The sequence below is a fragment of the Pyrus communis genome, chromosome 10 (genome assembly GCF_041283825.1).
Source record: "Pyrus communis isolate YQ-2024b chromosome 10, ASM4128382v1, whole genome shotgun sequence".
Classification (NCBI taxonomy): domain Eukaryota; kingdom Viridiplantae; phylum Streptophyta; class Magnoliopsida; order Rosales; family Rosaceae; genus Pyrus; species Pyrus communis.
This window is the reverse complement of record NC_142574.1, coordinates 1,524,978-1,538,242: the sequence shown is the minus strand read 5'-3', so window position 1 is coordinate 1,538,242 and position 13,265 is coordinate 1,524,978. Positions and strand designations below refer to the sequence as shown.

The 13,265-nt window shown below is 36.7% G+C and overlaps 1 protein-coding gene and 1 long non-coding RNA gene across 27 annotated transcripts in view; one reads left to right on the top strand and one right to left on the bottom strand.

Annotated features, from left to right (window-relative positions):
* LOC137727947 (putative polyribonucleotide nucleotidyltransferase 1, chloroplastic) overlaps positions 1 to 13,265 on the top strand; it is a 37,552-nt gene that overhangs the window by 12,292 nt on the left and 11,995 nt on the right. For 12 of the 26 annotated variants that reach the window (XR_015952208.1, XM_088677630.1, XM_088677633.1 and 9 more), the window contains 2 exons: positions 11,309 to 11,409; positions 11,622 to 11,789. Coding sequence is in view for 17 of the 26 variants with exons in the window: in XM_088677630.1 (XP_088533756.1) it covers positions 11,309 to 11,409; positions 11,622 to 11,789 (269 nt within the window). In the remaining 9 variants the exon portion in view is untranslated. Of the gene's footprint in view, positions 1 to 5,937; positions 6,414 to 6,704; positions 8,576 to 8,718; positions 8,768 to 9,169; positions 9,750 to 9,874; positions 9,959 to 9,979; positions 11,410 to 11,595; positions 11,790 to 11,888; positions 12,150 to 13,265 lie in introns of those variants that run through there. The other 14 variants (XR_015952210.1, XR_015952216.1, XR_015952217.1 and 11 more) reach the window with 11 other exon arrangements.
* Positions 2,457 to 3,612, bottom strand: LOC137727617 (uncharacterized). The gene is made up of 2 exons (XR_011067828.2): positions 3,374 to 3,612; positions 2,457 to 2,839 (listed from the first exon to the last, which is right to left on the bottom strand). It is a non-coding gene; the product is annotated as an uncharacterized LOC137727617 (long non-coding RNA).

The window sequence follows — 13,265 nt, the reverse complement described above, 5'->3', positions numbered from 1 at the left end:
TTCATAAAGATAATAAGACAAAAAGTAATGTGTAAAAGAAAAAAATAGAAGGGAAAAAAATAGAAAGGTATAGAAATAGAAGGGTAGAGAATCCTCATTCCGATGAAAACACTCATTGACTCACACACAAAAGTAGGAGCAGACCAAACCAAAAGAAAGGTGTAAGGAAAGAGAGAGAGATTGAAAGTTGTAGGGAAGCAGGCCCTACATACTCTATTCCCCTGCTCCTAAGTTGGACCAAATATAATTATTCTCCCTATGGGGCCTCCTTTCATTCACTCGTTTCTTCTTTTTATCTTTTTTGGAACGTCAATTATCTGAACGTTTTTCGACTACTTGCTTAGTAAGATTCTAACGATTTCTGACTTGTGGGATTGAATTAATCTAAAATGAAAAAGACATGAAATTATGGAGAGAAATTGGTTGAGATTGAGGCATCGGCAAGGATTATCTTTCAAATGTTAATTAACATTGAATAATTAACCAAACTTTGAAGAGTGCAAGACCATTTCCTCCACAAGAAACCCTAAGCTCTTTAATTCTCATTCATCTTCCAAGTCTTAATTTAGGCATACGAGACACCGGTATGACAAAGTCTGTAACATCTTTATGCCTTTGTTTTGCTGCAGTTGCAGATATTCGTTATAATTCTATGCTTGTGTGAAATTTTTTCCCAACTTCATCATTTTATCTATATATTCTAAAATAAGTAACACCAAATAATTAATAGAGAAAACAACAATAAAATCATATGTATAGACTGTAGAGTACAAGTGCCAAAATGAACAAGATTTTACCAAAAAGTCTGGCTCGGCGGCTTGCCTCTTCTCATAAGTAAGTCATCTAGTGTTTTGTGTCACTCTTAACTCGAGTTTGTTCAGTCTACTTCCGCCTTTCGGTAGTACGAGCTGGACTTGTGTTATGTATATTGTGCTTTTCAGCCTTTTTGGGCTTTAAATCTTTCGTGGAAATTTGAGTTGGAAAAAAAGAGTAAATTATTGATTTTGTCTATGGATTAGAACTTAAGCGAAAACTAAGTTTTTAGACATTTTTTTTATATCATATAGTACTACAATCTAGTAATATTCATCTTCTTATAAGTGAGGAATTTCAAGTTTTTGACAACATTTATAAACTATTATGTCCACCATCTCAGGAATGATGGTAGTATTTTCTAATTTTTTTTATTGTACAAATTACAAAGTGATATTCCAAAGAACATAATTGAACTCCAACTTTTAAGTGTAGAGGTGAATACTTTTAATCATCAATAAGTTCTTAACAAAATTAAAAGAAAATATAAAAACGCGCTTAGACTTGTGTATTATACAAAAGTAATTTCGATATTGTAACAATTCGGTTTTATACCCTTCAGAAAAGAATCCCAATAAATTAGTTTGACAAACAACAAAATATGCTCACTCTTAACAATAACAAGTTGACTAAGGGCTGGTTTGGTATTGCTGTGCTTTGAAAAAAAACTGCTTCTGCTGTGCTGTGAAAATAAGCAGCTGTGAAATAAAGCAGCAGAGTGTTTGGTAAACTTTTTTGTAAAAGTGCTTTTGAAAAAAAAAACAGTATTAGAGTGTTTGGTAAACTTTTATGTAAAACAGATGTGAAAAAAAGCCGGTTTTTCAAAGCTAGGTTTTGCAGCTTCTTGTTTTTGGCTTTTTTTCATCCAAAACTGTGAAAAAAAGCTGAAGCTGAGTGTTTACCAAACACAAAAACAGCTCCCAGCTTTTTTTGATAGCAGCTTTTTTCAGAATCACCTAAGTACCAAACCAGGTCTAAGGCGAGTTGGAATGGCCATCCCATAGGGAGTTTGTCCATCATCTATTTGTACTTATCAAGAGATAACATGCCATACAGTGCGTTTCAGGATAGCAGTGAGGAAATGCTCCCACATCGTCCAAGCAAATGTTGATTGAATGCTTTATATACATTTTGTCTGAGGAATGGAAGTGTTCCAACCTTGTCGAGGTAATTTCAATTCTTGAAGGCAAATTTTTCAAGATTGCTAGGTCTTTTTTTGGCTATTAATTTGTTAAATTACTAAACTAGAAGTTAATCTTGCTCAATTATTCTAGTAAGAAAGCATATGAGAACATGGCACACTACATGTTCGATGAAATGCGTCTGAGAATTAGTACTGCTTTTTCTGCGAACATGCAAAGTTGTGTAAGGGCAAAAATTTTGAGTCGGAAAAATTAGAGACGGTTGGTGACCCTAGTTTGAGTCGGAAAAATTAGTACTGCTCTTTCTGCAAACATTGTTGTCAGATCCATCAAAATTGGGTAGATTCATCAGTTTACAAACTTTTGCATTTCGTTCTGTCAATAGTTGTAGATTGGTTGGCGATGAGGCTGGAAGAGTTCAATAATATCAATGTTAAGGCGATGGTGATTCTTCTCAGAATTCAAGTAACCATCTCCAAATCAATGCTAAAAAATAATATCTATGATTCGAGTAATCATTCTACTGGAAACCGGTAATTAATCAGAGTTAAAAATCAATACGTACTTTGTACACTTAATACATGCTACAAATACAATGCGGTTTAATAGGAACATAAATGTTCAAACTTGCAGCCGCATATAAGCTTGATGCGGCATTGGGGACGACGTGAAAGCCGGTGTTCCAAATGTTAAATCTGGTGTTTATAGCCCACTTGCATCTCTTACTCTGCACTCACTTGAAGCTCAACCGTCTTCTTCATTCCCTCACCATTCTTCCACGTCCCAACACAAGCATTGAGTTGCGGCAAAGAAGAGCCGGTCAATGGGTGGTGAAACTGACCTGGCTAGTACGTAAGCTTCATTCCAAAAGGCAGCAAGTTGCACTGCATAGAAGAGAAGTAGACAGAGTAAAGAAATACCGTAAAGGCATATATGCACCAACAATCATAGCAGGACTCAGCGTTAGCTTGTTGGTTTACTTGACAGAAGTTAGTTCTTCAGACTCCTCTAACCAACTGATTATGTGCACTTAGGGCGGATTGACGAAAATCGTAACCAGATATGAAGCAATCATCGGATCAGCGTACAAGAAATTATGGGGTTTCATATTTATAATGCAATGAATATAAAGAAAGAACAGAAAAGTCACGCCTTTGATATGTTTTTTGAGTTCTTACCCATGGAGTTTTTGTGAATCTGCACGACTTCTGTTCTTTTCTTACATTTCATTTCTTTTTTTTCAAACCATTCTTTGTTCTTTTTCGTGATTTAAGAGCTTTATGATCATACGGAATTTCAAAGAGGGGAGAAGAAATTCTAAACTGGGGAGTATATAGATTGAAGATAACATATGATAGAAGAGCATACAAATTGAAATTAATTAACAAGAGAAATTCTACAGCATTTATTTGTTTTACCTGCAAATCTATGCTAATTCTCCACTACCTCCTTAATCATGCTTGCCCCCACTACAAAGAACAAAGGAGAAATCAAACTTGTTAGAGTACAAGGAGCGAAAGAAGTGATGAACAAAACAGCTGTCATCAGAAGATACAGACTGGATCTCCCGAACTGCTCGAAAAGCGTTGTTGGAAGAACAGTCACATCCAGTCACATCCACTAACCATGAGTGAGAGAGAGGGAGAAAATGTTTGAAAACAAACCTAAATTGTGGCTGTCGATAGTGTCGAGTTTAGCATGAGGCATATGCTTTTCTATTTTGGCACCGCGTGTTTGAATTCATACTTGAACGGACAAATTGGACAACTAAAGCCTCAGCTCTCATGGCAAGTTGCATCAAGGCATGTGTAGAAAATTCAGAAACTATACAAAAAGAAAGGGTAACTGAAAAAGAACATGAGGTCCTGGGGGCAGAGAACAAACTTTTTTTTGGAAAATTAAAACATACAGTTTTCGATTTATTCGACTTCTTTCGGCTTGCACGAGATCGGAGGTAGAAATAATCAGTATCCATTAACACTTTGGCTGAAGTAACTACATGCAGGCTTATTTTTTATTAGATAGAAGCATTCATGAGGTCATAGTTTTATTACGAGCTAAATTGTATTCCTAGCGTAGTTTTAGACAGTTTGTTGATATGACCCTCACCAATTGGCCTGCTGACTGTATCAAATGGAATATACAATATCTGGACTTGATTGAACCTATAGCAGAAAAGATTTAAGCACAAAAAGATACTTACCAAATTCCAACATCTGCTGCTGAAGTTTCATTCTGAAAATGATCAAGCCAAAGTTAACCTGTAGCCTCGCCATTAAGAATCTACTTTCAGATTGAGTTCAAAATTATCAGTATCCACAATAAAGAAAAGATTCACAAACACAATATTGTTATAGAATATCCTGCATTTATGTAAAGAACCATGACAGCTTCCATGGGTGTCTTCAGATATCATGATCGGCACTGCTCAAGCACTTACTTTATCTCTGAATCTACTTTATTTGTTCATAGCAAATAAGTTTTGCTTCAATTCGTTTGATGCTGAAACTATCACAATATATTTTGCTTCCCAATCTTACATCCAAACATATACATCATTGCACTTTTTGTCAACACCATCGCCATGCTATACTTTTACAATGATATATGAAATCCTAAAAGGTAAACATCTCGTGTACGCAAGGCCATTCAAGAAAAACTAAGTCCAATGAGCGTGTGTTACAGTATAACTATATTACAACATTTTCTGCAAACTAAAAATGAACAAAATGTAACAAGAGACTTATCCTCCTCGTACCTAATAGAAGAACAAAAACAGAAGAGTGGTGCTATATACACATTGTGACTTTGCATCTCTTTTGGTTGAATCTCTAGCATAGATGAGAGAAGCACATTATTTAATGTATATACATAGTTAGATTTCATTGCGGGATCTAAGAAAGAAAAAAAAGTACTCATTGATTGTATTTAGACAAACATGTTTTATTCAAGTGCATATAATATATATATATATATATAGTAGAGAACTTAAGGACAGAAAAGCAGAAGAGAAAGAAAGAGATCAATTGAATAAGTAGTGATTGAGTTAATTTCTTTAACATCAATAATCTTACATAAGTAGTTCTTCTTGCAGGAAGCACTTTAAATGCTTTTTGAACTCAAAAATATTTTACCTAAAAATGTTTTCAGTCGTTTAAAAACACTTGGCAAGAAAACTCTTTCTCAATTAAATGACAGTATACTACCAAATTTGCCCTCAAATATTATCCTAATTCTGATTTTGCATTCTTATACACGTGGTGGTCATTAATCTGACTCGTTAGAGTTGGTGTCTTGCCTCAATGGCCAAATTGATGACTGCAGCTGGGAGGCATTCCCCATCCTATCCCGCATCTGTGTGTTGAGGAATTCCTTCCATGCTTGCGACTGGTCTTGGGTCCCAAGATCAGCAAACTGTGTGGCGGACTATGTGGCGTCGCATTCTGGCACAGAGATGTGCGATACCGTTTGGGTTGAAAGGCCCACATCTTCGTTTGTGGGCATTCTCAACAATGACAGCCTTCCCTACCCGCCGAACTAGTCTTTTGATGTTGAGAGATCGAGCTGACTCCAAGGTCTTGTGTGTCTGTTTGTACCCCCGGTCTCTCTCCTAGTGGGTTGATTTGTTTGTTTGCCCTTGTTGGCTTTCTCTGGTTAATATTGTGATCAGTTTCCAAAAAAAAAAGAAAAAAAAAATGAAAAAGAGTAGGATGGGGAACGGCATTGTGCAATTTTACCTCAATTTCACTTTATTTACGAGTTTGCCATTGGGCTGACTTCATGTGTGTGTTTGTACCCTCGGTCTCTCTCCTAGTAGGTTGATCTGTTTGTTTGCCTTGTTGGCTTTCTCTGGTTAATATTTTGATCAGTTTCCAAATTAAAAAAAAAAAAAAAAAAAAAAGTAGAATGGGGAGCGGCACTGTGCAATTTGCCTCAGTTCACTTTATTTACGAGTTTGCCACCGGGCTGATTTCAGCCCAAATTTCGCTTCATTTACAAGATTGCCAATGGGCTGAAGAACGGGTCTGCACTCTTTGGGTTGGATCTGGGCTTTGACTCAGGGAGAGAGAGGGAAGGGCGACAGAAGGGTTAAGAGGGGGAGGTTCGCCGGGACTTCGGGGAGAGGATTTGCGGGTGGGTGTCCTGTGGGTGATGCATTGGTCAGAGGGTTGTTGCATTTTTTGGGGTTACACAGGGTCGGTGAGGAGAGGATGACATAGGGTATGGGTTTTCATTTTTTTCCTCTGATTCAACAAGTAATGCACTGTTTTAAATTCATTGTTTTAAACAGGGTTTGGACTGGGTGAGAGAGAGAGAGGTTTAGGTAGGTTAGGGCCTGTCAGATTTTCTCCGATTTTAGAGAGACGGACAGGGAGATAGAGATAGAGAGAAAGAGAGAGGAGAAAGCATGGCTGTGTGCATTTTTTGGGTTTTCAGTTTTTTCTTCTGATTCAACAGGTAATGCACTGTTTTAAATTCATTGTTTATTGTTTTGTTTTCCATTTGCCATTCGAATTTTGTTGTTTCACTGTGCTCATTTCTGTGCTTTTTCATAATTTCCTGCTGTTTGCTTCTCATCCCTCTTTTGGTAGATTGTTTTTCCATTCCTTGGACATGTTCGAATACAAACTATTATCTGCTTAAAGCGAAGCATTTTAATTATGGTCTTCGTTGCTTGACATTTTTAGGTATATAATTTGCTATACTTTTGTTTTAGTTTCTTCAGTTAGATGTAATGTCACCCATTTGAGTCAAAAAAATTTCTCCTGTGCTGGGTTTCATTGTAGAAACTGATTCCTCAATGCTTGAATAGGAGCTAAAGGTTGCTGGTTGAGATGTTAATAAGCTTTTCTAATATCTGGTTTTAGGTTTTGAAATCTGCTCGAACAAAGCTGAAGTCTATTTCATCTGCTTGATTCAGTACAGTTTTAGTGGAAAGAAATCAAATTCTATATGGTTATTTTATGGTTGCTTTCTTGCATTTAAAATTACTATCATCTTAAGAAATAAAGTATTTATTTGGTATGAATTACCTGTGATGGTGGATAAAAAATGGTGCTTGGACTTCATAGGAGTGATTCTTTTTTGCATTGGGTGTGAATTTTGAAATGGGTTTGTAGTGGGTGAACTGAAGTTGTACAAGCTTTCATTGCCTAACTTGAACTGCCTGTGTAAATCTTAATGATAACATACTCATGGTGGGGATGGAGTTGGAGGACTGAGAATGCTATTTATATTTCTTACATTTTTCATTTGACATGCTTTTGGTAAATATTGTTAACATGACATTGATTTGTAAACTATTTGTTTTTCAAATTTTCTAATTCAATTTAGATTACCAGAAATCATTTATAAAACGATTTCAGATAAAGAAAAAGGAAAATACCTGTGACATATTCAGATGACATAACTATGAAACATAAAGTATGGGAGATGGTATGGATTTAGAAACGATTGTTTAGTTAAATACAAAACAAATTCAATGATTTATTGAGTTATATTACACAGGTATCCTATCTGCCATAAGCTGTCCACTTATTGGTATTTTAATTTCCTTCCAACCTGATCTCAGTTTTTACATTTAAACTATACATTAATTTGGGACCACTCGATTTTTTTTTGTTTAGTTTCTTTTAACATGGCTAGCATAGATCATATATGTACTCGAAATTGTTTTGTTTTTTGTTGTCTTTACACCATAAGGACCATTAGGTATTAATTCATATATGTATTGGGTGGGTTGGTTGGGTTGGATTTCAGTAAGAGAAGAAAAAGTAATCAAACACAAGAAGCAATTGGAAACATGGCTGCAAGTGATAAGCCGGCGTCCGTTTTTCAAATAACTATATTACTTTTGTATTGTATGCATGCGTAAGAAAAATCCAAATCGTAGTACAGGATCTTAGGGCTGTGTGTTTTGTGTTTGGTAAATCAATGCATTGAGAGAATATGAACGGTTGCGTCTGGCTTGGATATGTGTCTATGGTGGTACCCCCATTTCAAGGCAAATGGCAGCGCTTGAATATGGTAACCCAATGGCTTTCTTTGTTCTTTTTTCGGCTGTCTGCCTTGGCTTAGGTGGTGTTGAGAGCAACCTCTAAATTGATTGGTAAATCAAGTATTGGATGCCAGTGTTAGCTAAATCCTCTCGAAAATTGGTTTAGTTAGTACATATTTGTATAATATTTTGATAGAAAATGTGTTATATTCTCTCTGTATTTGGTTCGCAAAGAGAGGGCAACATTTTTCGGCCTTTGGATATTAAAGACTACAGATGGTTTTACTTTGTTAATTAGTTTAATTAGCATGTGGTTAGGTGGGGTCTGGTACGTATGATGGAACTAAAGTGTGTGACAGATGAATCACAGTTGGTATAATAGTTTACAGTGGATCTTTGCACGATAGACATCTTGCTGGATGGATTGTGCTTTTACCAACCCTAATAAAATTATATTTGAATCATGCTGTCTTTTGCCTGTATATGCAAAAATCATTTCCGACTGGGTAAGTGTTTTCTGTTTGGAGTGTGTGAGTGTGTTCATTGTAGGGAATCTTTCCCTGGAAGGCTCACTGGATGCACTGAAACTTGATCTTAATTAGCTACTTTTCAACTTTATTAGGTAGCGTTATAAGTTTTCAAATGTATCTGTTTATATTCTTTCATAATACATATGAAGATTCCGAGTAAATTATAACATATTTCAATTTTTAATTTTATGAGTATAGAATTGGAACTGAATGCTTCGTTATTTTGATCTTGCAGCTGAAGCCAAGAGAAAGATCTCATGGCAGGAATCATGGACTTGATGAAAGTGAGGTTAACAAAGTGTGCTTTAGCACCAAGATTGGAATCTGGGTGTTCTGAGTTTTGTTTTGTTGTAATTTTTCTATAATCTAGATGCTGAAATACATGGAGTTGGAATTAATAAGAATCGATTGAACATGGATTTTTTATTAGATTGGTATGGCTGACATAGTTAGGAAGTAGTTTAAGATGCAGTGATTAGGGAATTTCTTTAACTGGACATATTTGTTTTCGTGAGGTGGATAGAATCCTTTGTAATTTAATTAATTAGATTGAAATTTGGGGTCTGGATTATTAAACTATGGTGGTTAATGTGGTTTTTTGGTGAATTTTTCAAGTGGGGAAAAAGGGGTGGGTGTGGGATTTATATTGTTATTCTCAGTTGGTATATAAATATTTGAGTGTGCAGGAAATGGATACCATACAAGAAATGCAAGAATTGAAATTAGAAGGGATGAGGGCAGTTTGCAAAGGGTGGGTTCGGGGATGTTAAAAGTTGCATAGGTGGCAAGATTAATGGTGGTAGTTTCGTGGTGGCGTAGTTCTCCGTGAAAAATGTCGACGGTGGTTACCTTGCTATTTCTATGCAGCGAGCACAGTATCGAGAGAGGTGAGGGAAATAAGGAGAGTGGCAGAGAGGGAGTGAGACATGAGGGTGGTGGCAAGGTGGTGCCTCGAGGGAGTGGCGAGTGAGGTGGTGATGGTTTCTTGAATGGGAGATTGATGGTGCACTAGAGAACCATCAAATTCTTTCAACTCCTCCACGTAGGTGGCCTTCAAAACATGAACATCACCAAAATGTAAACCTGGATGTCGGTACAGTAGCACCTCTCCTTGAATTGGCCCGCTGTCACTGCAAATATCATTGGGCCGAAAATTGGCCCTTCAAACGATAAGTGAACCGTATCTATTGACATTAAGATCCGCATGGATCGAGAAAGCAACAATGCAGAGTAACACCCACGAGAATGTATTGTTTCGTATTCGTCGTACATTACTCAACATTCTCCCCTTTTAATTTTTTTTTTTTTTTAAAATATTTGCTTTAGCTTTATTTGAGAGATCATTGTTGTGCACGATAGTTGATGGAATTGATCTTTCTGGTTCTGTGCAGGTTCTCATTTGTAGATTGATTGATAGGCCTTTGTGTCCAACTATGTGCAGCGGCTTCTACCATGAAACTCAGATACTCTCTTGGGTACGTTCCATATGAGTTTCAACTGCATATATGTATGTGGCTTTAGATTTGTTAGTTCAATAAATTGTAAGCCTTCATTTTAAAATTATCACTTTAGTCTAAAAGGAGTGAGAAATGAAGTAGATCATATAGTATGTGTCGTAGTGTCGTAAAAATCTGTCGCCATAGTGATACTGAGTAAATATTATATTTATGCAACAATGCTGGATTTGTTGGATTTCTTTTCTTTTTTGTTTACTGTGGATTCTCTTATTCTTTTCTTGTGTAATTTATGTTTCTTATGCAAACAGACAACATTTTTTTAGATTACAACTTTTGTGAATAGAAACTTTTGAGTTCATCCATTTGATTGTACGGTGGCTCTTGATGTCAGCTGAATTGAATGTAAGTGAAAATCAAACTGCTTTGCTTGGTTCACCCGTCTCTTGGTTATTTAAATTCTTTAGAGATGCCTATATTGATTTGTGATTTTGTTAGATTTACTCTGGTGAAATATGTGTTATCTGCATTGGCGCATTTTAGGTGGTGACTCCATTCGTACCGCCTTTGTAGTGCATCTTTTTGTGTAAGTTATTTACCATTCTGCCACGGGCTCTCTCTGCCCCTGCTGTTGGTGGATTTCACGTTATTTACAAAATTGCCACTGCCTCTTCTTTCTTTGTTTGGTGAGGGTTTTGGGGATGGGAGGCCATGCCGCCTCTGAGATAGAGATAGAGAGAGAGGGAAAGGGAGAGGGAGGAGTAGGGATCGGTTGGTGAGCGTTTCAGGGATGGGAGGTCATGCCAATAGAGATAGTGATAGAGATAGAGGGAGAGGGAGAGAGGGAGACAGAGTGATAGGGAGAGAGGGAGAGGGAGGAGTGGGGATCTCATCGCCATTGCTGCAGATCCTCAATTTCATGAGTGGGAGAGGGGGGACAGTCAGAGAAAAGCATTGGGGCCATCGGGATTTGAGGGAGAGGGGTAGGGATCATGGCTGGGGGTTTCGCTTTGTCCCTTTGGACCGTTTCCGACAGCACCACTGCGCTTAAACACTCTCTCCTTCCCTTACTCAATCCTCTGCTTCTTCTTTGATTCATGGTTGGTTGATTTATAAAAAACCTTCAAGGATAAATTTGGGGTGGGATCTGGGTTTTCTCTGCATTACTTAAATTTTGCATTTTTTTTTTTCTGGATTTCAATTAAGAAATTAATAAATTTGGGGGTTTCTGATTTTGTGCTCTCCTTTGTCCATCCTGCGTCTGCATGTCCTCATTCACAAGATAAGTACCATCTTTATACTTGATTTTCTACTGTTTTATTTGGTTTTAATTCTCTTTGCCATTCTCACTCTACTCTCTCTGTCTCTCACTCAGTTTGAAGTTCAACTTTTTTTGCACAAATTGCTCAAAAATTCCAGCTCTCAAACATCTCATATCCCTTACTCACCCTTCTATCATCGACACCCCAAAGGTATATATATCTCTCTCATCGCTTTCAGAATTATATATATATTTGCCAATGGAAGTTAGTAATTTTGATTGTTCTCTGGGGTTGGTTTTGTTCATGAATAAAGTACTGTGTTTTTGCTATATTTTGGTTTCGAGAAGTTGATGGTTTTGGGTTATGTTTTTTTTTCCCTTATTTCTCAATTCTCAGTGAGTGGCACTTTTTCTCAATGGAAGATGATAGTTCAAACGTGTCAATGGTTCTAGAAATGCAATTACAAGGTTACGTGCATTCAGTCTACCAACAGCATTTCTATGCACACAACTCGAACACATGGATATGTTCCACTCTCTGTGACAAGCACTACTGCGAGGCCACTACCATATGCGAATATCTTCATACATGTCAGTTCCCTTTCTCACCCTCTTCATGTTTTATCGAATATTATGTTTTTTTATCTGATTTCATGGGTTTTCTCGACGCTTTTCCATGCTTTGATATAGGTAATTTGTTGTTATGTTTTCAGGATCTGGGTGTTTTTTCAATTTGCATTTTGGTTGTCCAAGATTTCCAAGTTTTTGTATAAAAATATAAGAACAAAACTGCACATCGAGGAGTATATGATGAACTTTTTGGAGTGTTGGTAACACTTCGCTTTAGGAATATGTAAAACTACTAATCATTGTTTGATAATTCCTTACATATGTGTGTAATGAATGACTTTGGACTTTACCATAAATTAATTTAATTTCTATTGCAGCAAATCTGGTCATTTTCTGTGTAAGTTTCTCCTCATGGTTCAGTTCTGGCATTCCCCTCAAAACATCGTTTGTGTCATTTCCTCTTTTTCTGTGTTCAGCTTACATACCTTACGTATATATTGGAGACTAAGACGATAAAAGATGTCAGTTGAATGTATATAAAAGCTTGCTTATCTTATCGATCTCATTCACTCACATGCCCCTCTATTCATTCATGATTGTGTTGAATTTATTCAGGTTAAATGTGTTTTATTCATGCAGTTACGTCTAAAACAGTTGATTCCCGTCGCAATGCGCGGGCATATGTTCTAGTTATTTCTGTACGCTTTCATTTGCTTTCATGTGCTTCATCTCTCCATAAATGTAAAAAAGAAAAGAAAAACCTTGCGTTTTATCCAAATCAATCCTAGAATCCCGAAAGAAAAATTCATCCAAATCGTTCTAATCTCCCTTCTCTCAGTTCCTTCCCGCTCGATTCTCTCTGGTTGCTTTCTCTAAAATACCCACTCGTCTCTGCCTCCTCTCTAATGTTTCAATTTGCCGGCGACGGCCTCTAGGATTCAGGCGATGGCCAACCTCGAGGTTGGTCTCAACCGTCTTATCCCCAATCCCCGATATCCTCAGGTTTTCCCCAAAATTGGATCGTTTATGATCCTACTCTCAACGATTCTCCTCATGGATGCTTAACATCTCCTCTCTCTCTCCAACTGGTAGATTTTTTTAATTATTATTCCAATTTTGGTTACTGGGTTGTGGAATTTACGGATTTTTTTTTCTGGGTTATCAACACTATATACATGCATGACAAGTATAAACAACATTTTAGTCACAGGTTGAAAGTGCAGTGTTGACAGTCCGAATTTGTATACATTGAGAGCATATAGTGTCATAATTTAGTCACAGGTTCATATAACTTTGATAAACTTTGTCATCCGTAAATTTATTCTGAATATGGTATTTTCCTTTGGTAGCTCAAATCATCTCATATCAGTAAGTGGAGTTTTATGTTTGATGAGGCCATTTTTTATAGTTCTTAAGGGCGTAAGTTTAGTTACGCCTTTTCGCTGTTTTAATTTGAACTTCTAATGTTCTGTTACTTTTTGTGAATATTCAATTCTT